At 38.7% G+C, this 27,713-nt stretch overlaps 1 protein-coding gene across 2 annotated transcripts in view; it reads left to right on the plus strand.

Moving 5' to 3' along the window:
- LOC127426660 (regulator of G-protein signaling 7-like) overlaps window positions 1–27,713 on the plus strand; it is a 98,465-nt gene that overhangs the window by 63,121 nt on the left and 7,631 nt on the right. For both annotated transcript variants that reach the window (XR_007894816.1, XM_051673610.1), the window contains exons 4-14: window positions 6,280–6,330; window positions 15,368–15,474; window positions 15,780–15,831; window positions 17,641–17,705; window positions 17,825–17,901; window positions 18,616–18,697; window positions 20,487–20,561; window positions 21,680–21,778; window positions 23,229–23,290; window positions 23,369–23,479; window positions 25,232–25,357. Coding sequence is in view for 1 of the 2 variants with exons in the window: in XM_051673610.1 (XP_051529570.1) it covers window positions 6,280–6,330; window positions 15,368–15,474; window positions 15,780–15,831; window positions 17,641–17,705; window positions 17,825–17,901; window positions 18,616–18,697; window positions 20,487–20,561; window positions 21,680–21,778; window positions 23,229–23,290; window positions 23,369–23,479; window positions 25,232–25,357 (907 nt within the window). In the remaining variant the exon portion in view is untranslated. The remainder of the gene's footprint in view (window positions 1–6,279; window positions 6,331–15,367; window positions 15,475–15,779; window positions 15,832–17,640; window positions 17,706–17,824; window positions 17,902–18,615; window positions 18,698–20,486; window positions 20,562–21,679; window positions 21,779–23,228; window positions 23,291–23,368; window positions 23,480–25,231; window positions 25,358–27,713) is intronic.

The raw sequence follows: 27,713 nt of genomic DNA on the forward strand, positions 1-27,713 counted from the left end.
TAAACTTCTGACCCACTGGAATTGTGATATAGTCAATTAAAAGTGAAACAATCTGTCTGTAAACTATTGCTGGAAAAATAACTTGTGTCATGCACAAAGTAGATGTCCTAAACGACTTGCCAAAACTATAGTTTGCTAATATGAAATCTGTGGAGTGATTAAAAAATGACTTCAACCTAAGTGTATGTAAACTTCTGACTTCAACTATGTGTGTATATATATATGTATATATAGGACTGGCAAAAGTAGGACTGAACTGTTATTGTCCAGCTGTTTAGTGATATTTAGTCATGTTGAATATTGAAGTTTAGCGATATTAACAGAATCTGACAATCTGGAATATTTTTAGCCGTTGACGTGTACGTGTTACTGACGAATAAGATCCGCCGTATAGCAAAACGTTTTGTATTTATGACATTTTGGGTATTTTGTAATTTCACAAAGGGTTTAATTTTTATTTTGTGTTCAATGATGCACTTTTAAAAGTTTGATCCACAATAAACGGGTAATTTGAACACACCCTCTTCTGCCAACCACCGCATAATACACCATTCACCGGCGGTGGTTGGCCCTTTACCACTGGGGTGCCACCGCAACAGCCCTAATATTTAGGAAAAATGAGGGAACGCTGGATAGTTAGAGTAAGGCAGTATAGAGCTATCAACATGAATTGAGAATGAATGTGAGAAGTAGGCAGAGTGTTTTGCTGCTCTCTGATAAACAGTGATAATTAAAAGAGTATAAATTTAGCTGCTGCTGCTGACAGCTGTCTGACTGTGTGTGAGTGTGTATCCGTGTGTGTGTGTGTGTGTGTGAGAGAGAGAAAAAGACATTCAAGGTTTTAAGAATTGATGTTGTTCTGAGTTCATGAGTAAGGAGGGTGTAGTGCTCGCCAAGGTCAGAAATTAAACAGGGCTTGGGGCAAAAATGCCATGGAAAGTGACAAATTCATCTAATTTTAAAATACAGTGGGGAAACAGTGAATTCCTCAGGTATTTATCTGTTGTATTTCAAAGTAGTTTATTTTAGGCATATTGAGTTTCAAGTGTTTGATATAAATGTTAAAAAAAGGTTAAAAAAAATGCCTTTAAATAAACAATTTCAGAGGGCAAATATTTTACCTTAATAAAATAGTGAATCTCTTACACTGGTGCTCACCGATATAGCTGAAAAATGTATCTCTCTATATTTTCCAGTCTTTCGAAGATATTCAAAATATGGTTTAATATGCAAGTATTTTCTCTGATGTGACTTAGCAGTTTTTCAATCAGAGGAACATCATTTTAACCAAATTTCCATCAAAGCCAAGTTGATTCCAAATGTTTAATGCAAGTAAAATACAGGTTAAAATAATTAAGCCATGTTTTCCACACTGTTTTTCACCAAAGAAACAAAAGGTGATTTTTAAAATCATTTTTACTGATATGGATGAATATAGCAACACATAGTAATAAAAAGCAATATTTATCTACATATATTTTCACAAATTCCAGGTAGAAACATCTGTGAACATTTCTGAAAGAATCCAGAGAATTCATTGAAATGGACAGTTTCAACCGATTCATGGAAATTAATTTATTCGATTCTAATGCTTGAATTTAAATCAGATGTGCTTTTAAAACTTTTAGATTTATGTATTTACATTTCATACAAAATTCCATCAAATTGAATTAAGCACTATTTAATAAACAACAACAAAAAAATTAATATTTTAAGTTTTGTTCATTTTTATTTATGTTTTTTTTTTATTTTCCAGTGTGCTCTAAGTCCTCGTGGTGGTGTAGTGACTCGCCTCAATCTGGGTGGTGGAGGATGAATCTCAGTTGCCTCAGTTGACGGTCTGAGACCGTCAATCCGTGCATCTTATCATGTGTCTTGTTGAGCATGTTACTGCGGAGACGTAGCACGTGTAGAGGCTTCATGCTATTCTCCGCGGCATCCACGCACAACTCACCACACGCCCCACCGAGAGCGAGAACCACATTATAGCGACCACGAGGAGGTTACCCCATGTGACTCTACCCTCCCTAGCAACCGGGCCAATTTGGTTGCTTAGGAGATCTGGCTGGAGTCACTCAGCACACCCTGGGATTCAAACTCACGACTCCAGGTGTGATAGTCAGCATCAATACTCGCTGAGATACCCAGACCCCCATTCATTTATTTTTGTTAAAAAAATACACTATTCAGTTTGATGGAATTTTGTTATGAATTTAAAATCTTAAAAATAGGCTGAAATATTTGTTTGACTGTTAACGCTGTCAAGGATCATAAAACTGTCTAAAGCTGGTCGCACACCAGACGAGAAGCGCCACGGCACGTCGTGGGCAGGACACAGGGCACATCGATGCAGTTCAGGTGGCAGACGATACACACAAAAGTTACCAAGGTTTTTCCCTTCTTCAAGAATTAACAAAGTGACGTTGATAAGTTTGCAGATTGAACGATTAGAAATGGTTACATTAATTATGCAATTTCTCTGATATCTGTTGAAACCACAAAGACATATTTGTAACTGAAAATACATTGTGTAGGCCGTATAAAGATACATACACACAATATATCATCCAATCTGTGTGCTTTGATGATGATTTGGGTCAAATGGAAAACTATGTGAGTTGCGCTCCGTGGCGTGGCAGACATTTGAGGAGCCTCTGGACTCGTAGATGGGCGACGGCGAGCGGTGGCGGTGGCAGAAGTTTTTTAAATCATTTGAACATCATTGTGATTCTGCTGTACCTCATACACACATTTTGCAGTCATCAAGAGGACAGACTCACACCCAGATTAAGACGCATTCGTTTTTAGAGTTATCTTAACCCTTATGTTGTTTTTTTTGTACTAATTTTTATTTTTTTACTTAATCCAGTTGGAATAAAGTTTCTTGACTTTGTTCACATATGGTATCTGAAAACACACACACACACACAAAAAATATGGACCATTTCCTTTACATTTTATTGGTTTTATTTCACTTTGTTTCACTTGTTGTGTTCCCGGTCAAAAATGACCGCCATTGGAAATGAATGGATTAGACTACAACATACAGAATATCAAGTGTTCAGAAGCATCCCGATCTTTTAGATGAACACACATGTGGATGTGTGTTTGCACACACAAAGTCCTCGGACATGTGCACACACACACACACACACACACACGCAAATACACACATCATGTGTTGAGTGCCCTCTTGTGCATCGTCTTTCCATGTACGCTCTTTGAGGAATATTTCAAGATCTACTGATCATATTATGTTGTGTTTGGGCTCATTTGAATCGGGATAGTCGGCTGTAAGTGACGATACATCATTGTCTATGTTATATGTATGTTTCAGGAAGTAATAAGGGAAAAGGTGACAAAAAGACACTACTGTTTATTATATTTATGTGTGTCAGTGGGAATTTCATGTATTAACACTCACTGCAGTTTGCCCTCTGAGTGAAACAAATTTGCTCATTGCATTCTACAAATTAAGACCTTTCCAACGATATACAGTGCATTCAATAAAGTATTCAGACCCCTTCATTTTTTTAATAATTTGTTATGTTGCAGCCTTATGCTAAATCTACATCAATCAACATCAGTCTACACTCCATACCCCATAATGACAAAGCAAAAACCAGATTTATGATAACTTTGCAAATGTATTAAAAAGAAAAAACTGAAACATCACATTGACAGTATTCAGACCCTTAACTCAGTACTTAGTTGAAGCACCTTTGGCAGCGATTACAGCCTCAAGTCTTTTTGGGTATGATGCGACAAGCTTTGCACACCTGGATTTGGGGATTTTCTGCCATTCTCTGCAGATCCTCTCAAGCTCTGTCAGGTTGGATGGGGACCGTCGGTGGACAGTCATTTTCAGGTCTCTCCAGAGATGTTCGATTGGGTTCAAGTCTGGGCTCTGGCTGGGCCACTCAAGGACATTCACAGAGTTGTTCCTAAACCACTCTTGTGTTGTCTTGGCTGTGTGTTTAGGGTCATTGTCCTGTTGGAAGGTGAACCTTCGGCCCAGTCTGAGGTCCTGAGCGCTCTGGACAAGGTGTTCATTAAGGATATCTCTGTATTTTGCTGCATCCAGCTTTCCTTCAACCCTGACCAGTCCCCCAGTCCCTGCCACTGAAAAACACCCCCACAGCATGATGCTGCCACCACCATGCTTCACCGTTGGGATGGTATTGCACAGGTGATGAGCGGTGCCTGGTTTCCTCCAGACATGACGCTTTGAACTGGGGCCAAACAGTTCAATCTTCATTTCATCAGAGAATCTTGTTTATCACAGTCTGAGAGTCCTTTAGGTGCTTTTTTATGTGTCTTGCACTGAGGAGAGGCTTCCGTCTGACCACTCTGCCATAAAGCCCAGATCGGTGGAGTGTTGCACTGATGGTTGTCCTTCTGCAAGTTTCTCCCATCTCCACACATGATCTCTGGAGCTCAACCAGAGTGACCATCGTGTTCTTGGTCACCTCTCTTACCAAGGCAACTATCGACATAGATTTTAGCCGATAACCGATAGTTACAAACTGATAAAAGTAAATGTCGGCACCGATTAATCGGTAAAACTAATATATCGGTCTACCTCTAATCTCAACATCTCACAGCACTCTCAGTTCACTGTTTTGTTTCTTGCTTAGATTTTTATTGACATTAAATCTTCAAACAAGTGCACTTGATATGTCCTCTCTGATTTATCTATATGAAGTTGTTCTTGTGCTTCACAGAGTTCAGTCTCGTGAGTGTTCAGGACATTCTATCTGTCTGTAATCAGTGTTTCAATTCAAAACCAGATGCTCTTATTTGGACTGCGTCCCTGAAGATGTTCTGATGCTCTCAGTGTGTCATGTGCAGCTGTCTCTCTCTCTCTGGGGTTTCTCTACCAGATCTCCACAAATTCACACAACTTCCTCTCACTTTAACAAGCCCACACACCGGCTGTCCCCAAAACCTAATTACAAAAACCTGACATCGTTGCTCCTGAATGACTGTATTTGCTTTAGCGGTAATGAGGCATCATTGCCCAAACGATTTTTAAAACATGCCCGGTTACAGACATAAATGCTTGTTTCTTCATCTTCGGGCACTTTTGTGTTCAAGGGGTTGATTTGTATCAAAACTAACATTTCAAATTTGTATTTTTGTTACATGAAGGTCTCATTAAAACTGACTTGGAAACTTTTTACCAGGCCTTCATCATTTAGTGGACAAAAGTGTGAGTGAAGAGCATACTTGAGATGAAATATGAGACAAAACAAAGAAAAATCAAGGGAAATATCACTTTTATTAGCCGTCAATTCCAATCAAGCTGTAATTTTGCCAAATTATGCAAAAAGAGTGCAAATATGATTTAATTTTGTGTATTTAGGATGCATAAAATGTTAGCTGTGAAATGAGCCTCAACAAGACAAAGGAGTCTGTCATTTTATTTGAAAAGTGTTAAAAATGTCATTTCCAGGGCCTGTGTATCTCAGCGAGTAAAGACGCTGACTATCACCCCTGGACTCGCGAGTTTGAATCCCAGGGCATGCTGAGTGACTCCAGCCAGGTCTCCTTAGCAACCAAATTGGCCCGGTTGCTAGGGAGGGTAGAGTCGCATGGGGTAACCTCCTCGTGGTCGCTATAATGTGGTTCTCGCTCTCGGTGGGGCGTGTGGCGAGTTGTGCGTGAATGCCGCGAAGAATAGCGTGAAGCCTCCACACGCGCTACGTCTCCGCGGTAACGCACTCAACAAGCCACGTGTGTGGGAATTTTCATGACTTTAATAAAAATCACATAAATATCTTGTAATGCATGAACACACACTGTTGAACATTGTTAGCAGACAAATTAAATCAACTAGTGAGAGTGTGAAAAATGTTTGAATGAGACTTTCTATAAATACAAAGTGCACACATATCTACATGCACAACTTTTATAATTCAGTTTGCATGTGCACACACATCGAAAGTTTCATACTGGACCTCGACTAAACTAACAGTGATGATTTCATTTGAAATGGCACATTTACATGAAATCAGAGACCCAGCTCACAGGACACGCATGTTAGTTCCATTGTAAGTCTAAAATATTTTTGTGGTCAATCAACATAAGCCACAAATGCTGTTGAATATACTTAACTTGTATTGAACCCAGAACATTCCTTTAATATCAGATAAAAAGTCAATGTGTCTCATCTGATCTTAATACCAAGTGTAAACAGAGTCATTCTGGAATATGTGTATTTTATGGATTGACGAGCCGGGTGTCATTCAGTCATTTGTGTTTCTTCTGTGTTTTTAGGCTCTGATATTGTCCAGTGGATGCAGAAACATCTCCATATTGAAGATCAAGGTACAGTAATACACTCACTGTACATACATGAGCATCCACTGATCTGTGATTCTGAGATGAGTGAATGTTCAATGACTATTAAAGGCCTCATTGTGTAGTTAGTTTCTCTTTGAGTGTGTGTTGGGAGTTGTGTTGTTTTCTCCTTGAGTTGGTACTTTAAGTGTCCTAACATGACTCTCTCTCTCTGGGGTTTTATCTGAAGGCTTTAATCGCACTCTCTCTCCCTAGAGACACACTATCTAGGGTGCTTGTAGGGTCAGTGTATTTTCAGTGCTTTAGCTCAGACGTCTGTGTATGTAAACGCAACTGACCTCTGATGAAATATTGGTGTGTGATGCACCTTGAATGTAGTCATTTTTTCGATGTTAACACACTTTCTCTAATGCCTGTTGCGTGTGGCATAATGTAAAAATTAGCTTTTGCATTGTTGCAGAATAAGGTGCAATATGCATCAGACATCAAGTGATGTCTGAATTATTGAGTAGATTTGACACTCCAATGGATTTAACGGTGACAAAAATGACCAGGTGTGAAAGCTTAGTGACTGAAAAAATACAGATTTCACTGAAAATATTGCGATCATACTTTCCTAAGAGCACAAAGCTTCAAAACACAGGAACATATAGACAGAAGGAGAAAACTGAAACATATTTTGATGGATTAAAATAAAGAGACCGGCGTGTTTTCTTCTCTCAAACAGCAGTCAGCTCATGCCGCCACAAACCTGTTTACCGTGTTGAACTCATTAGTCGAGAGAGAGTGAGAGCTGCAAATCGTTCAGACCCTTCGCTGTTTGTCGTTATTCAATTACAGTGCGGGTTGCCGCGGGTGACAGGAGTAAATTAACGGCTTTGGTAGGAAATCCAACGCTGGCATTTACGTCCACGCAAATGATCCTCGCGTCCACTGAACTGTATTGATTTGAGCTTTATTTGTGATTACACTCAAGTGACCGTCATGAAATCAGACACTGATTCGATTAGAATATTTATGTTCTTAACGGTTGCTTTCTTAGCAGAGCGACTCACAATGGAGAGCACAAATCACATTAATGGAGATGAACAGAACAGCAAGCTAAGAATACATGTTGATGCATGTTAAAGGAGCAGTTCACCCAAAAATCATTCACCCTCATGACGTCTTAAACATCAGATTTTCTTTTTTTATATGGAATGCAAAGATATTTTGAAGGATATATATATGTCTGTTTGTCCATACAGTGCTAGCGAGTGGTGACCAAAACTTCGAAGCTCCAAAAAGGACATAAAGGTAGCATAAAAGCAATACAATCAGTTTTGGGTGAGAAGCCTTATTTACTATTAATCTTGACATATGCAGTCTCCTTAGTGCAGTCATGAGAGAAGCTCGAGTACACTTCCTCGTGCTTGTCACGTGTGCAAATCGCACATGAAGATTTTGAGTGAATAAAGACTGAATTTGTTTTTCTCATCCAAATCTGTCGTAACGCTTCAGAAGACATGGATTAAACCACTGGAGTCGTATGGATTATCTTTATGATACCTTGGAGCTTGAAAGTGTTGGAGCCCATTAACTTGCATTGTATGGAAAAAAACACATAATTCATCCTTCAAAATATCTTCATTTGTGTTCTGCAGGCCATACGAGTTTGAGACGACACGAGGGTAAATGAAGAGAGAATTTTCATTTTTTGGGTGAACTATTCTTTTAAACAGATTTCCTTTATCAGTGTAAGAGCATAAACTAAGGGATTGTTCACCCAGAAATGCTAATCATTTACTCAACCTTTTCATTAACTATTCCTTTAAGCAAAAACAGATTGGCACATCATCGATTTTTGCCCATGACCCTGATTTTGCGTTGCATGTAGCGTTGTAGACAACAAGCCGATAATTATAAGTCTCATGTAAATGTGAGTTTGTTGCATTTGAATATTTATATATAGACTTCCTCCATGCATGTCTCACTCTTACTCAGATTCACATTCATCTGTTATCTGAGTGTAATTAGTTTATGTCACAGTCATAGTCTCTCTCTCTCTCTCTCTCTCTCGACCCAAGGCTACACTCTCTTTCTGCCCTTTTTTTTCAAAGTCTCTCTCCTCCTGCCCCAGAGTCTGAGCTTGTGGAAAATAAATTTGGACTCAATCTCGGCAGCTCGCAAACAGGTTGAATCGCTCTCAAGGGTTCTTCTCTTCTGTAGGAGAGCATTGAGTTGCACTAAACGTTTTCAGAAGACACTCCAGTAGATTGAATTAAGACACCGACTGATTCCAGTGAGTTTTAGATTTCCTTCATGGTTTAAATGAGCTCTGTGGATGGACAAGTTGTCCTGTCTCACTGCAGTCGTGTTAGTATTCATTCGTGTGTTTGGAGGAGAGACCTGTGCAGCAAGGTTGCTAATGAAAGCAGCTCTGTGGTGATGTCATATCCTGTCAAGAGGACAGAAATACATAGATACCTGAGTGAGGTTTGTGTGGTCATCTTACATGTGCTGCATGTTTCAGTCAAGTTTATGATAACACAGACTGCTTTTATTTTGGTCTCATGTTGACTGTGTTCCCAGTCTGTGTGTGTGTGTGTGTGTAATTTTGAGATGAGATGTTCTTTTGTGTTTCGGAGTTTGTCCAAATGGCTTCTTTTAGTGGATGTTTGTGGGTGTTGAAATTCTGCAATCAACAGCCATCAAAGGGACAACAAGCAGTCTCATCTGAAATGACTCGAGTGGCTTGATGTTTGTGTGTGTATGTGTGTGTGTGAGTTGAAGAATATGCACAAGTCCTCCTCACACACATTTCAGGCCTTTAATCTCTGAGAGTGACTGATTAAAGAGCAACTCCATGAAATACAGTGTGTGTGTGTGTGTGTTAGGAATTGAGAAAATTTACCAACCATTTTTTATTAAGCTTTGTATGTTTATTTATTTATTATTAAAAAATATATATATTTATATATCAGCAGGGATGCACACAACTCAACTTTTTGGTTTTTTGAAGCTATTTTGCATAAATTGACCCTTTGTTAAGTCCCACTTTAAAGAGATAGTTCACCCAAAAATGAAAATGTTCTCATGATTTACTCACCCTCATGCCATCCCAGATGTGTTTGACTTTCTTTCTTCTGCAGAACACAAATGAAGATTTTTAGGAGAATATTTCAGCTCTGTAGGTCCATACAATACAAGTGAATGGGTGCCAAAATTTTGAAGCTCCAAAAATCGCACAAGTCAGCATAAAAGTAATCCATAAGACTCCAGTGGTTTAATCCATGTCTTCAGAAGTGATATGATAGGTGTGGGAGAGAAACAGATCTATATTTAAGTCCTTTTTTACTATAAATTCTCCTCCCTTCAAAATTCTGGTCACCATTCACTTGCATTGTATGGACCTACAGAGCTGAAATATTCTCCTAAAAATCTTCATTTGTGTTCTGCAGAAGAAAGAAAGTCAAACACATCTGGGATGCCCAGAGGGTGAGTAAATGATGAGAGCTTTCTCATTTTTGGTGAACTATCCCTTTAAAAGCACTTTTGACCAATCCTGTCTCAGCAACGGTTGCCCTGCCGCCATTCCTCTGACACGTGTTTGCTATTTTCCAACGACAGTCTATGGGAGTAATGTGTGTTTGAGTTCTTTTACTTTTTATATTTTTTATTTATAAAATTCAGCTTAAAACACATTGTTGCTGTGTCATTTATAATAGTGACACAAGTCACTGGCATCAATTCACCAAAAGCCAAGGTATGGCAAGTTCCAATGACATCATCCAATCTTACTTCATCATGTGACAGCATCAAATATAGTCCCAAATATTTTAATTAATTCCTGACAACATCAATACGTGCTGCAGCATACACATTATCTCACATATCACATTGAAGCACCTATTTACACACTAAATACTCTATGAAAAGCAGCTTCATATGACTCTATTCATATGAACTATTAGTAGTTAAAATTAGTAAACTAAGTAAGTGTTTTGGGTCAATGATTAAACAAAATGATTTTATATGAACTATAAGATTTAGTGTTAAAGTCCTTGAAGTCATCCCGAATTAACAGAGGAAATACACGTAGATGCATTGTCCTTTGATTTTGGCCGATGAAGGCTTTTGTTAGTGGTTAATTAATTTTCTTTGTAGTTTAAGAGAGTGTTGTCCCTCCTTTGACCAAGTTGATATAGGTATCATTCAGTGAAGAGCATCGCAGCTTATGGCAGGTAATTTTGGTGAACTCCACCATGAGCCCATGCTTCAGACAGTGGCTCATGAAGAAAACCATGTCTTTGAGTTTGCATTAATTCATCCTCTGTGAAGTCTGTCTTAGTAGACTGAAGTGAAGTCTGGCTGGCACATGCTGCAGTTGGTCATCATCACTCAGGACATCAGGCATCACCGGAGATGGATCTGGCAGGCTCAGGATATAATCCCAAGGTTTAGACAGGGAAAGAAATAGAATAAAGTTAGCGTAGATGCCATTAAATTTAAAGCAGGATTAAAGAATAAGAGAAGTGTTTTCGGTTCCGGCAGACCTAACAAGAGCAGCATAGCTATGAATTGAGGGATAAATCAGGTGTATGCCTGGCTGAATAGATGAGTCTTTAGTCTAGACTTAAACTGGGAGAGTGTGTCTGAGTCCCGAACACTGCTAGGAAGACTATTCCTTAGTTTAGGAGCCCAATATGAAAATGATCTCCCTCCTTTTGTGGATTTTGATATTCTTGGTATTGTTAACAGGGCGGAGTTTTGCGATCGTAATGAGCGCGATGGATTATAGCGTGACAGAAGGTCACTTAAATACTGCGGAGCTAGACCATTCAAAGCTTTGTAAGTAATTAACAGAATTGTAAAATTAATACGAAACGTAACAGGTAGCCAATGCAACACCACTAAAATGGGGCTAATATGATCATATTTCTTGTTCAAGAAGTTTATTTATTAAACCTGCATGACATCCTTCCAGTAATGCATACAAATAATCTAGTCTTGAGGTCATGAACGCATGAATTAGTTTTTTGGCTTCAGATACAGAGAGCATGTGTCGTAACTATGCAATATTTCTAAGGTGGAAGAATGCTGTTCTACAAACATTGGAAATTTGTTTTTCAAAGGTTAGATTGTTATCAAATATAACACCTAAATTTTTTGTTGTAGAAGTTAATGTTACAGTACATCAATCAAGAGTCAGATAAAATTTTAGCATCTTATTTTTTGAGGTTTTTGTTCCAATAATTAGTACCTCTGTTTTATCGGGATTGAGTAAAAGGAAATTTCTAGCCATTAAAGTGGATCTCTTTGATATAATTTATACACTCTGTTAATTTGGAAAATTGTGAAATTTCGTCAGGTTTCGAAGAAATATGAAGTTGGGTATTGTCGGCATAACAGTGAAATCTAATTGCATGGTTCCTGATAATGTCTCCCACGGGGAGCATATATAGGGAGAAAAGCAGAGACCCTAAAACTGATCCCTGTGGCACCCCATACTTAACTTAATTTGATCTGACAGTTCCTCATTTACACAGACAAAGTGGTAGCAAAGTGATAAATAGGACCTAAACCATACTAATGCAAGTCCACAAATGCCAACATAATTCTCCAGCCTATTCAAGAGAATGTTGTGATCTATCTTGTTGAAGGCAGCACTAAGATCTAAAAGCACTAGAAGAGAAATGCAGACGCAGTCAGATGATAAGAGAAAGTCATTTGTAACTCTGATAAGTGCAGTCTCTGTACTGTGATGGGGCCTTAATCCTGATTGAAATTGTTCATATATACTATTTATCTGTAGAAATGAACATAGTTGGGAGGACACTACCTTTTCTAGTATTTTCGACATAAACAGGAGATTTGAAAATCGGTCTATAATTAGCCTGTTCTCCAGGATCAAGCTGTGGCTTCTTAATAAGCAGTTTGATAACTGCCATTTTAAAGTTTCTTGGGACATGTCCTAAAGATAGCGAGGAGTTAATAATATTAAGAAGAGGTTCTGAGATTACCAACACGTCTTTTAGGAGTTTAGTCGGTATTGGATCTAACATACATGTTGTTGATTTTGATGTTTTGATCATTTTTGTTAGCTCCTCCTGACCTATAACAGTGAAGGATTGAAGTTGCTCATAGGGAGTAATTTTAGTCTTCTGTGGTGCTGTGACAGATGATTGCATAATTCCAATTTTGTTTCTGATGATTTCGATTTTATCAGTAAAGAAATTCATAAAGTCATTACCACTATGCTGCAATGGAATATCTGGTTCAATCGAAGTTTTATTCCTAATAAATTTAGCCACAGTACTGAATAAACACCTTGGATTGTTGTGGTTAATTTCTTTTTTTTATGAGTTTGCTCATAAATGCTGACTTGGCAGTTTTTAGAGCCTGTATGTAGTTAGATACACTATCCTTCCATGCACCGCGAAATACCTCTAATTTTGTATTCTTCCACTTATGATCCATTTTCTGAGCTGCTCTCTTGAGATCATGAGTGTGATCATTGTACCATAGTGCGGGGATTTTTTCTTTAATTTCTTTAATCTAAGGGGTGCGACACTATCTAGAGTACTAGAGAATACTGAATCCATATTCCTGTGACAACATCAAGTTCTTCTGAACTTTTTGGTGAACTGAGTATTTGAGAGAATCTGGAAGATTATTAGTGAAGTTATCTTTAGTAGTTGAAAGAATAGTTCTGCCTGAACGATAACGTTGCGTAGACTGAGTAACATTAGCTGATCGCAGCATACAAGAGACAAGGTAATGATCTAAGATATAATCGATCTGCGTCAGAATTTCTATAGTATCAACATAAACTCCATATGACAAAATTAGATCTAGCGTATGATTATGGGTTGGACCTGTCACATTTTGTCTAACCCCAGTGTATCATTGTCATTATCAATGTGGATGTTGAAGTCACTGACAATTAAAGCTCTATCTACAGTAACTACTAGATCTGATAAAAACTTAGCAAATCCACCAAGGAAATCAGAATATGGCCCTGCTGGTCTATATACTGTTGCAAGAACAAAAGATGACAAAGATTTTTTATTTATATCTGACGATGACACATTCAGCATTATCAGTTCAAAAGAAGTAAACTTATATACAGACCTTTGAGTAACACTGAAAACACTGAAAATATCACTGTAAATTGCAGCAACACCTCCTTCTCGAACTTTCAGATGAGGCTCATGTTTATAACAACCTGGGGGAGTAGATTCATTTAAACATATATTCATTCGGTTTAAGCCAGGTTTCAGTCAAACAGAGCGAATCCAAACAATGATCTGTAATAATTTAATTTGCAATTAGTGATTTGGATGAAAGTGATCTAATGTTTAGTAGCCTTACCTTTATATGATGTTTATCTTCAATGTTTTTGTTATTTTCAAGCTTGACATCAATTACAAATTTTCTAAATGATGTAGTGAGTTTTGTGTTTGGTAGTTTGGGGAACAGACACAGTCTCTGTATGATATCAAGGTGATACAGTCTCTATGTGTTGTAGTTTGTGTGACCTGTGTGACTTCTCAAGGCAACTAGCAGACGTTCGGATTAGTCAGTTTGTCTGCTTCCTGACCTGGGCCCCAGTTAGTCAAATACTATCACTATTAAGACTATGAGCCAAATTACTAGAGAGGAGAGCAGCACCTTCCCTGAAGGGATGGAGTCCGTCTCTCTTTAGCAGGTCAGGTCTTCCCCAAAAACTCTTCCAATTGTCTATAAATCCTATTCTATTCTATTCTCCAGACACCACTCAGACATCCAGCTGTTCAGTGACATTAATCTACTATAAACCTTGTCACCATGATGAGCAGGGAGGGGGCCAGAGCATATTACAGTGTCTGACATCGTTTTTGCAAGTTCACACACCTCTTTAACATTATCTCTAGTGATCTCCGACTGGCGAATCTGGACATCGTTAGTGCCGACATGAATAACAGTCTTAGAAAATCTATGTTTAGTATTTGCCAGCACTTGTAAATTTCATCTGTTGTCAGACGCTTGAGCCCCTGAAATGCATTTAACAATGGTGGCTGGAGTCTCTATTTCCACATTCCTTACAAAAGAGTCACCAATGACAAGGGCACTTTCAACATGATTCCATCACTGAGTGGGGAGAATCGATTGGAAATCCTAACAGGAATGGGAGAGTGGTTTCGCTTTGCCCTACGAGAATGCTGCCAAGACGTCAACCAAACGCCCTGTTGCGAGAGCTCTAGAGCCTGAACCAAAGTGTGTGTGTTGCTCGCTGTACTACCCCCATCCGAAACAGTATCTACTTGATTCTCTTTCTCACTGACCTCCACTAGCGTTCGGATGCATGCCTTTAACTCATTAACCTTCTCCGTCAGCCTGACTAATTCCTTACGTTTATCACATGTGAATCCCTCACTGCTGACGGAAGAAGCTATAGTAAACATGTGGAATGCAATGCATGTCAGAGCGAGCAACTGTAACCAAGGAGGGTGGAGCTTAGCTAAAGGTCAATTGTTTTTATACAAATTTTCTTCATTTTAATTGAAAGGGGTACTTGAAATTTAAACAATTAAAAAAAAGCTCTAAATACAACATCAAAAATCAACTGAACATATTAAATGAGTAGGGATGGGACGATATATCGAATATCGAATATATTGTGAACTAAAAAATGACGAGCCATATCAAAGCAAAATTCGATGTTTAAAAATTTGCAACATTGTTTTCTGTTCATGTGCACATAAATGAATGCCAAACATCATAATCTCTCTATCGCTTGATTTTAACCCATTGCGCTTTTTTCTACACTGTTTACAAGGTCCTTGAAGTGCTTGAATTTAGCTTTTAGAAATGTAAATATTGGAATATATGGAAAATCGCCTTGTTGCATTCTGTGTAATGTGTGTCGATCACAGATGAGATCCTGCACTCCACTTTCATTGAATAATGTGTCTTTTAATATCCTCTCTGTTCTTTACAGTCAGATAAAAATTGTAAAAAGAAATATTAATTCAGTTTTACATTCATGTGCTGCTCGGTGACCCTGAGTGTGTTATTATGTGATATGATGTGTGTATTTCAGTGGAGGCTCTTCATCTGGGAACACTGATGGCGGCTCACGGTTATTTCTTCCCCATATCAGATCACGTCCTCACTTTGAAGGATGACGGAACATTCTACCGCTTTCAGGTGACACTCTCTTGTGACTGGATGAGACTGTCTCATATGATCTCATTCACATCATTGATTACAGTCATGTCTGTTACCGGTCTCTCTGTCATTGATCTCAATCTGTCTGTCACGTGAGGGACTCATTCAACAGTCTGGTTGAATGAAACATGATTTAATGTTCATGGAAGACAAAAGTTTATTTTATGAGTGTTTGGACATGAGAAGACACAACTAACATTGACCTGATGACACAGAATTACCCATCATTCACTGCTGCAGTATGAATCATCACTGAGTCCATTCCTTTTGTGTGTTTATAACAGACTCCATACTTCTGGCCATCAAACTGCTGGGAACCAGAAAACACTGACTATGGTAAGAACACACACTCACACATGCACGCAGACACACTCACGCATGCACGCGCACACACACACACACATGCATGCGCACACACACACTCTCTCTTTCATTGCTTTAGTCTTCCTTTATGAATACATGATGAATATAAGTGACCTGCTCCATTATTTTTAATCCCAGAGACACATTTGAATTTGTATGCACTAAAGCAGTACCCAAATATGACATTTTGTGTTTACCTGGGACCCATACTATAAATGACAATGTGATACAGACAAACTCTTACATTTGAACATGCACACACACATGCACACTTTCAAATTGTAGGAATAAAACAATATATATGTTAAAACTGAAAAAATCAATTGCATCCAGTTTGAACGGGAAAGCGTTGTATTTTGTAACACCTACAAACATGTACCATGGCAACCATAGTTTCTGCCAAAAATACCATTGAACTGCAGTCCATTGAACTATATGTATTTCAGTAACAATTATTGCAGAAACGATGGTATTTTGGCACAAACTATGGTAACTTTGGTAAATGGTTCATACATCAACAGTTCAATGAATGAGTGTCAGCTGACCATTATTCATCATACTGTTGACTTTCTATTCATTTAGGATGGGACAATGAAAAATGATCTGCATCACACACAACAGTACAGAGCGATTTGTTTTTTAGCAACTCACTCATACCACTTTCATTGACAATACTCACGCGTTTATGCTTATCTTCACCGTTACATAGATTTTCTCCCCAATCTGGAATGCCCAATTCCCAATGCGCTCTAAGTCCTCGTGGTGGTGTAGTGACTCGCCTCAATCCGGGTGGCGGAGGACGAATCTCAGTTGCCTCAGCGTCTGAGACCGTCAATCCGCGCATCTTACCACGTGGCTTGTTGAGCGCATTACCGTGGAGACATGGCGCGTGGAGGCTTCATGCTATTCTCCGCGGCATCCACGCACAACTCCCAAATGTATCGTAGTAAGATCATTGAAACTATCGTACGAATCTTCTTAGAATTAAGAGCTGTTTCCCAAAACATCATAACTTAGTACTTGGAAATCGTCATAGATCTACGAGTTGTCTGGAGTAATCGTAGAAAGCTGAGAGCATCGTAAGGAAACCGACTTATGCAGACTCCTGCAGGACAGTCGCGAGATTACAATCCATACAATTTAACACACTTAATGTTGAGATTCTTACACTTTATGCAGCAGTAATGTGACCAAGATACTTTCATTTAACATTTAGTATATTTGTATTTAAGTCTAATAGAATTATATAGGTCTTTCAGTTATAGGTTTTAATTAGGCTATCTAATGTTAAACAATATATCATTATATAATTTCAGATAAATAAAGGAATGAATAAATAATTAGGCCTAAATCAATAAATTATGACCACATTGTTGGTACAAAGTGGCAGCATGATTGTTGTACTACAAATTAAATTCAGAGGTGAAAATGTTATATTTAATGGTAAAATTGTCTATCTTGGCTCATCAAAACATCTTCCTATCTGACACCCACGGGCACTGTGCCCGCACCACAGATCTGCACAAAATGATTACAAAACTACTTAATCATGTAGTTGGGTAGAATGGGATTATATACAGTCAGACAGTTGTTATCACAAATTGTTACATGGGTCTCTGATTGGTCAATGCCGCCATCTAGTGGTGTGAGTATTGTGAGTTGTCTTTCCTGCTTCTTCTATCACTGTGCAATCTGTAAGCTAATGAAATCATTTAAACTCAAATCAATATCTCATGTCCATTTATGATAAATAAATAAATAAATGTCTGTTTCTCTTTGCAGCCGTTTATCTCTGCAAACGAACAATGCAAAATAAAGCTCGTCTGGAGTTGGCTGATTATGAAGCTGTAAGTGCCTCTTATCTTTTCTCTGGTTTATGATCTGTATCATATGAAATAACGAAAGAAGATCTCATTCTCCGAAACATCTCAGTTCATTTGTGTGTGTGTGTGTGTGTGTGTTGCAGGAGAGTTTGGCGAGACTCCAGAGAGCTTTTGCACGAAAATGGGAGTTTATATTTATGCAAGCAGAAGCACAAGCGAAGTCAGTAACAGATCTCAGATCAGATCACACTTCATTATCATGAGTGTCTACTGTTACTCAGTAGTCAACACATACATGTTTATCCTCGTTGCAAGTGAATGTGTATTTAATGTAGTCTGGGTGGTATTTTCTTGTGTAATTCTGTTCATGTCATACATCCATTTAATTTGATGAGCATTTACAAAGTGACAGATGAATTGTTTGAGTGTTTGATGTCAACAGAGAGTTTTCTGCACCCTTTTAAAGTTACCTTTGCTATCCTCACTACAGTATGTATGATTATATGATAAGTTGCATTTACTGTTGGCAACCCTGTCACCATATCCTATATATATATATATATAGAGTATGCATGATGCAATTGGACACAAAGTGTCAAAGCTATCTTCCGTGCTATTCTGAGCTCTTGTCCTAACCAGCCGTGACTGTGACAAGCGATAAGTGACACTAAATTTAGTCAGATGCTTGGTTTCGATTTCCGTTGCGTTGCGCTATTGGTCCAAAATCCTGCTTTACCTAACTGTGTTAAACATCAAGTACATTTGACTGATTGGCTGTAATTGTCTCGTGTCACACAAATTATATGTTGCACAGACCCACTTCTGAATACAAAAGCTAATTCATTATTCAGGAAAAATAAATTATACACAACTTTATTAGCATATTTAAAGAGACAGAACTCTGTATTTCACATCAGCTTCTCTCTCCCATCAGAGTGGACAAAAAACGGGACAAAATTGAGCGTAAGATTTTGGACAGTCAGGAGCGAGCATTCTGGGACGTACACAGACCGGTGGTGAGTCAATCACACTGAACAAATGCACTTCAGCAAAGATTTAACATTAGATTGTAAAGGAATGCTGTGTTTGTGTGTGTATGTGTCTGTGTATGTGTGTGTCGTGCGGCATTATCTTTTCATCGGTTGTGTGACGCTGTGTGGAAGCTACCTGGTCTGTTGCTCTGCACGAAGCTTCAGGTCTTCTCAGCCACGGTCGTTCCCTCCCTTCTCTACGCTTGTGAAACGTGGACCCCGTTAATGGAACATCTTCGCCGGTTAGAAACATTTAGGCTGACCTGCCTATGGAGGAGCTCACCAATCCTTGAAAGATCTGGACAAAGTCCCATCGGTGAGCTCCTCCGGCAGGCAAGGCTGCGTTGGCTGGGCCATGTAGCCCGCATGCCCAGCCACCGTATGCCTAAACAGCTTTTGTTCGGCCGGATTGACGGGGGCTAAATGGGCGCAGCACATTTATGGGATGTGGTATGGGAGGATCTGGAGCTGAGTGGCCTTGCCACTGATTGGTACCAGCGGTGTCAAGATTGGCCTCTGTGGAGGAGGATCGTGAAGGACGCTACTGGGCAGTTGGAGGCAGTCGCCCTCCAACAACAACGGAGGGCGGAGGAGTGACACTCACAACAACGAGCGGAGCGTCGGGTGGCTAAAGCACAGCAAGTTGGCACAGTAGGGGGCACAGGTGGTCCATCAGCCAGTCATCTCAGTCAGTCGACCCGTGGCATCTGGGTCTGCCCCGTGACCTTCTGCCAGCGGGCTTTCGACACTTCACGTGGCCTCAAGGTGCACATAGCCTGGCACAAGCATCGTGGTGACGTCACCACCACTTAGTGGCGAATGGTGGTTGTTGTTGTTGTTGTGTGTGTGTGTGTGTGTGTGATACCAACATGTGTGTGTGTGTGTGTGATACCAACATGTGTGTGTGTGTGTGATACCAACGTGTGTGTGTGTATGTGTGTGTGATACCAACATGTTTGTGTGTGTGTGATACCAGCATGTGAGTGTGTGTGTGTGTGTGTGTGTGTGTGTGTGTGATACCAACATGTGTGTATATGTGTGTGTGTGATACCAACATGTGTGTATGTGTGATACCAACGTGTGTGTGTATGTATGTGTGTGATACCAACATGTGTGTGTGTGTGTGATACCAACATGTGAGTGTGTGAATGTGTGTGTGTGCGATACCGACATGTGTATGTGTGTGTGTGTGATACCAACATGTGTTTGTATGTGTGTGTGTGTGTGTGTATATATATTCTCCTTCTGTTCCTCTTTTTTATTGAATAATGAATTTAAAAGTTTTTGCCATATCACTGTTCATTTGCATGAATTATAATGCTGCTCTTACACTTTTTGTCCATTTTAAAGATACGCATATGTGCGCGCACACACACACACACACACACACACACACACACAGTGTCCTTGTGAAGCATCTCTTCCTCATTCTCTCATTAGCATACTCTGGTTAATGTCTAAAAATGAAGTGTGTTGTTGAAAGACACACACATTCTTTGGGAAATGGTGTTTTGGCTTCTGCATAATCACTCTGAAGAGTCAAAAGGAAGAATTAAATTATAATCTCATTATTTCTCACACCTTTGACTGTGTGCAAGCAGCAGCATGATTTCATTAGTGCATCACACGTCTCACAATATCAACGCTGACAAACTTATTAGAGAATTTTCAAAATGTTTTACAATTTTAGTGGCAGAGTTAAATCTGTTTGTGGATAACACACAAGAATGCCATTCTTAATTTTGACCTGTGTGTGTGTGTGTGTTTATTGAAGCCTGGCTGTGTGAACACTACTGAAGCAGACATAAAGAAATCTTCACGGATGAAGCAGCCACACAAAACACGGAAGGTAAACAAACACACACACTTTGGAAACAGCATTTCAGTCCTGTAACACTGGACTGGGACTAAATATCTCCATGTCCTGGATGAGCTGAAAAGATTATGATCAAAATAGTTTCAGTGTCCAGACTTTTGAGTATTAGCGTGAAGTCTGGTCCACATTGTAGTTTATTCTGGTCTAGAACCGGCCACTTAGACAGGAAGAGACCGTCTGACTGACATGTATAGTGACCAATGTTTATGTGATGTTTAGGAGTGGGAAAATGTGACAGTAATTATGAGACACAGTCAAATATGAAGCAGCGGTTCTTTAGGTTTGTGATGTTGTTGAACTGTGTGGATAATAAAACTGGAACTACTTCATAGCTGTGCGGTAATATAGAACATTAATCTAAAAATGAAAAGCTGTCAACTGAACAGAATGAAGAATTCAACAATGCTGTGGTATTAATTGTCTGTTTTAGGGCTTGTGATGATTAATTGTCATCCTCAAGAATTCATTTATTCATATTGAACTTAGAATCATATAATAAAATAGGGATATATGATTTCCTTAAAGGCTGTAAACTTGCACAAAGGTAGAATGATATTTTATGATATAAAAATATTTCCAAATTCTTAAAATATATCTCTCTTTTAGGTCAACTTAACCTTTACACTGTTGCTTTTAGGACCAACCAACCTGAATACTTATATAAAATACATAACATAAAAAAATAATATGTATCATAATATAATTTAATTAAATTAAATTAAATTTCTTTCCTAAATTCTACACTTTCACACGTTTTTTTTAAGGCTCTCTTAAGGTTGGTGAGTTCATTTGGAGTGCTCACATAATGTAATAACACCAGAAAGGGAGACACAAAACGAGACGTTCGTGGCATTTCTATATATATGCTTAAAATTCCCTTATTTGTATAGTAATATAATCAGCATTAAATCAAATAATCGCAATCTGGTGTTTTTATAATAATCTCGTCAAGCCTATAAATTCTATTCTTCAAGTCAGTGTCATGAATATGCAAATAAGTAATGCACATGCATATCAAGATGACTTGAAAGTTAGTGACACTGAGAATCTTTCAAAGAGTTTTACAAACTGTAATCTGTGTCTCTGTGCAGTCAGTATACGGTCTACAGAATGACATCCGCTGTCACAGTCCGACTCACACGGCCACACCTGAAGTCAAAGAGCCCACAGAGGAGGAGCTACGCCATCAGGTGACACACACACACACACACTCTCTCTCTCTCTCTCTCTCTGTCTCACACACACACACACACACACACACTCTCTCTCTCCCACACACACACACACTCTCTCTCCCACACACACTCTCACACACACACACACACACACACACACACTCTCTCCCACACACACACACACACACATACACTCACTATCACACACACACACACACTCTCTCTCCCACACACACTCTCTCACACACACACTCTCTCTCTCACACACACACACACACACACACACACTCTCTCTCCCACACACACACACACACTCTCTCTCACACACACACACACACACACACACTCTCTCACACACACACACACGCTGTCTCACTATCACACACTCTCACACACACACACACGCTCTCTCACACACACACACACACAAACACTCTCTCACACACACACACACACACACATACACTCACTATCACACACACACACACACACTCTCTCACACACACACACACGCTGTCTCACTATCACACACTCTCACACACACACACACACAAACACAAACACTCTCACACACACACACTCTCTCTCACACACACACACACTCACTATTACACACTCTCTCTGTCTCACACACGCACACACACACACTATCACACACTCTCTCTCACACACACACACACTCTCTCACACACACACTCTCACACACACGCACACACACACTATCACACACTCTCTCTCACACACATACACAGAAGCTACATTGTGTAGAGGCAAAGAGAACGGCAGAAACACTCCTGTTTGCCTCCGTTTATGTGCTCATTTCATTCTGATGGTCATTCATGGTTAATGCTAAACATTAAAAACTACAGTACAGAATTTAATTCAGTAAGTCCGAGGCTTTGAGCACACATCCTCTTCCATGAGCTAAAACATCATTTTTGTTGTTGTTGTAATTGAGTTTAGTACCTGCATGAGAACTGAAACAAAGATGTGTAAATAAGTTAAAAATATCCAGAAATTGAATATCCTCAATCTATCATCACCACACTGAGAGATTTTATTCTCTGCATCTGTCCGCAGCTGAGAAATGAATGCAATAAGCTCTAGTTACTTATTTATAAGAACATTTTTCATAGTTAAAACAGACTAAAATTAGCTTGTCTTCACATTAAATCTGCACGACACTGTTTTAATGAGCTGATAGTGAGAAAAGACACAGTTAAACAGTGTGAACACACACCCACTGCAGACTCACACACACAAAACACTAACAGGTGGAAGCGTAATGGTTATGAGTGTTGGCAGCTGATGTTACGGTCACAGGTTTGAATTGCAGTTACAGTGCTGTTCCTTGTGATAAAACAAACATATGGTAACCATGACGCAGTGAGGGCAGTTCATCAGATCTCTTGATTGCTGATTGGTTAATGAATGTTCATGTTTGTGGTCACGGGCTCTCTTTCAGATACAATTTTGGCAAGCGCAGTTAGACAGACATCGGTTAAAAATGTCTAAAGTTGCAGAGAGGTGAGTGCATTCAACTACAGTTACTCTGTTAATATTTGTTGTTGTTATTTGTTTCCTGAGATTTGTGTGTTTGTGTAGTTTGCTGAGTTTCTCCGAGCAGTATATGGAGTATGATCCGTTCTTCACAACACCAGAACCTTCAAACCCCTGGATCACTGATGACAACACGTCCTGGGAGCTGGAGGCCAGGTGTGTGTGTGTGTGTTTTAGGTTTGGTTTGACAGTATTTTCCCCCTGTCATTGAGCCTGTCTACATGCACAGAAATACACTGATTACTCCAAAACATCAGACAGAGCAAGAAATCTACGTTTACATGTCATTTGAAATAATCACGTAATTCAAACTGCGGAGGCATGCGCTCAATACGTGCACACATTGGATGAGTCAGTAAGTATGAAGGTGTTTACATGCATTGCAAAATCGACCCATGCTGATCAGTTTATTCTTACGCTGTGTATGATCTTACAATGATAAAGGAACGCCGTTTAATGCATTCACATGACCACACAAGTTATCAGTTTATTAGGCATAATCGTGTAAATGCACTCGTTGATATCTTCAGGTTCTCTCATTTCTTTGGATAGAGTTTGTGCAGCATACTGTAGTATTTATTCTAGGGATCACAGTCGAGCGTAACCGTGATGACACACTTTTTCAGTGGCCTTGACTCCAGAAGTGTTTATCAGATTTTCTCCAAAGGAGTAAAAATAAAAGAGTTGTGCACCATGAACCAAACCAGCCAGCTCTAAGGTGAATCACAACATTACAAACTTGGATTTGAAATTGAAGCAGATGTGAAAATCAGAACAAAAGACACTAGTCGGTAGTCTTAACATCTTTTATGAGTAAATGAACTACAATCCCATGAAGCATTGTGAATGATGTAATCAAAAACATCAGTTCAGTAAAAAACATATTTAGAATTTGTTATAAAAGACAGTATATTTTTTTTAGGGGGTCTGGGTATCTCAGCGAGTATTGACGCTGACTATCACACCTGGAGTCGTGAGTTTGAATCCAGGGTGTGCTGAGTGACTCCAGCCAGGTCTCCTAAGCAACCAAATTGGCCCGGTTGCTAGGGAGGGTAGAGTCACATGGGGTAACCTCCTCGTGGTCGTGATTAGTGGTTCTCGCTCTCAATGGGGCGTGTGGTAAGTTGTGCGTGGATCGCGGAGAGTAGCATGAGCCTCCACATGCTGTGAGTCTCCGCGGTGTCATGCACAACGAGTCACGTGATAAGATGCACGGATTGACGGTCTCGGAAGCGGAGGCAACTGAGACTTGTCCTCCACCACCCAGATTGAGGTGAGTAACTGCGCCACCACGAGGACCTACTAAGTAGTGGGAATTGGGCATTCCAAAATGTTCAGATATATTCAAATAAAGTGACTGAAAAAAAATGAAACTTGCTTTAAACAAGAAATTTACATGAAGCAAAATTGCGTGAGATAATAGCCAAAGTATACTTTGTGTTGCTGATCGCAAATTTCGTCATCAGCACAGTCAGAGCGGACTGTCCAGATTCTCTCAAAACACGGACTTTCCTTGTCAATGCGCATCGTTGCCGCATGCATCTGCCGTTGACTGTACTAAAAAAGTATCATATTGCAGTGGCAGTGTGCATGTGTCGAACGCATTCGTATGCACTTGTGGTCAAAAAAGTATATTTTGAAAGGCAATGGGGTCGAGTGAGAACCCAGAGAAACAAAGTACACCTGGGCCACAAGACAAAGAATATATCTTGAATTAAGTATATTTTTGTCGTGTGTTTGTTTCTGATCTGCCCTGAATGAGGATAAACTGATCTCCAGTCAAAGGAGAGGACGGTTTTGACGAGCTGTAGCTGACAGTGAAGAGATTCAACATCACTAAACATTAATACAGTGAGAGTGCAGTGTTAAAGATGACAGAACATTGACGTCTCGCTTTCTGTCTCTCAGTAAGGAACCTGGACAGCAGAGGGTGAAGCGTTGGGGTTTCGGATTCAATGAGGTTTTGAAGGATCCAGTTGGAAGAGAACAGTTCCTGAAGTTTCTTGAATCAGAGTTCAGCTCAGAGAACCTGAGGTAACCTCACCGCTGGAGAACATCAGCACACACATCTTCATTCCAGCTGATTTCATGCAAGTGGCTCAGAAAGACTCTGTTTCCATGCTTGTTCTAAAAAGAACAACAATTTAAGGAAAGTGTTCAGTTTGATGTGAGGAAGCAGATTGAGCTATGAAACTCTTCAGCACAACATCAGTTTCCATTCCTGTTCTGCCCATCCAATAGAACTTGACCATTTTAAGTTCTGTTTCACTGTTTAGGGATTTCTGGATGTTTCTCTGTATGTTTCGGGTGTGTTCGGCTTTTATAAAGTCATTCTATAAAAGTAGTTAGCTACACTAAAAGATTCTTACAAAAAGTAGATAACTATATTGAAACTATTTAAAAATATTTCCTTTAGAGATATAACTAGATATATTTAAATAGGGTGACATTTCCTTTTGAAAATTAACCATAGTTTTACTACAGTAACCAATATTTTAATCATGGTATTTATTCAGTAATTAACCTTGTTTGCTTCAGTCATGGTTACTACTGTATTACTATATCAAAACAATGGTTTATGCCAAAACAAATTTTTTATAGTAAAACCATGGTTAATTTTCATAAGGGTTACTGTCTGAAAGAACCGATTCACTTAAATGAACTAAATGAGTTCCTGATGCTAAATACAAGTAAATCATTTATTTTTACCAATTCCTTTACATGAACCGTCTGAAAGAACCGATTCACCTAAATGAACTAAATGAGTTCCTGATGCTAAATACAAGTAAATCGTTTATTTTTACCAATTCATTTACATGAACCGTCTGAAAGAACCGATTCACTTAAATGAACTAAATGAGTTCCTGACGCTAAATACAAGTAAATCGTTTATTATTACCAATTCATTTACATGAACCGTCTGAAAGAACCGATTCACTTAAATGAACTAAATGAGTTCCTGACGCTAAATACAAGTAAATCGTTTATTTTTACCAATTCATTTACATGAACCGTCTGAAAGAACCGATTCACTTAAATGAACTAAATGAGTTCCTGATGCTAAATACAAGTAAATCGTTTATTTTTACCAATTCATTTACATGAACAGTCTGAAAGAACCGATTCACTTAAATGAACTAAATGAGTTCCTGACGCTAAATACAAGTAAATCGTTTATTTTTACCAATTCATTTACATGAACAGTCTGAAAGAACCGATTCACTTAAATGAACTAAATGAGTTCCTGATGCTAAATACAAGTAAATCGTTTATTTTTACCAATTCATTTACATGAACCGTCTGAAAGAACCGATTCACTTAAATGAACTAAATGAGTTCCTGATGCTAAATACAAGTAAATCGTTTATTTTTACCAATTCATTTACATGAACAGTCTGAAAGAACCGATTCACTTAAATGAACTAAATGAGTTCCTGATGCTAAATACAAGTAAATCGTTTATTTTTACCAATTCATTTACATGAACCGTCTGAAAGAACCGATTCACTTAAATGAACTAAATGAGTTCCTGACGCTAAATACAAGTAAATCGTTTATTTTTACCAATTCATTTACATGAACCGTCTGAAAGAACCGATTCACTTAAATGAACTAAATGAGTTCCTGACGCTAAATACAAGTAAATCGTTTATTTTTACCAATTCATTTACATGAACCGTCTGAAAGAACCGATTCACTTAAATGAACTAAATGAGTTCCTGATGCTAAATACAAGTAAATCGTTTATTTTTACCAATTCATTTACATGAACCGTCTGAAAGAACCGATTCACTTAAATGAACTAAATGAGTTCCTGACGCTAAATACAAGTAAATCGTTTATTTTTACCAATTCATTTACATGAACCGTCTGAAAGAACCGATTCACTTAAATGAACTAAATGAGTTCCTGACGCTAAATACAAGTAAATCGTTTATTTTTACCAATTCATTTACATGAACCGTCTGAAAGAACCGATTCACTTAAATGAACTAAATGAGTTCCTGATGCTAAATACAAGTAAATCGTTTATTTTTACCAATTCATTTACATGAACCGTCTGAAAGAACCGATTCACCTAAATGAACTAAATGAGTTCCCGACGCTAAATACAAGTAAATCGTTTATTTTTACCAATTCATTTACATGAACCGTCTGACAGAACCGATTCACTTAAATGAACTAAATGAGTTCCTGACGCTAAATACAAGTAAATCGTTTATTTTTACCAATTCCTTTACATGAACCGTCTGAAAGAACCGATTCACCTAAATGAGTTCCTGACGCTAAATACAAGTAAATCGTTTATTATTACCAATTCCTTTACATGAACCATCTGAAAGAACTGATTCACTTAAATAGTTCCCGACGCTAAATACAAGTAAATCGT

This window comes from Myxocyprinus asiaticus, chromosome 36 (assembly GCF_019703515.2).
Source record: "Myxocyprinus asiaticus isolate MX2 ecotype Aquarium Trade chromosome 36, UBuf_Myxa_2, whole genome shotgun sequence".
Classification (NCBI taxonomy): domain Eukaryota; kingdom Metazoa; phylum Chordata; class Actinopteri; order Cypriniformes; family Catostomidae; genus Myxocyprinus; species Myxocyprinus asiaticus.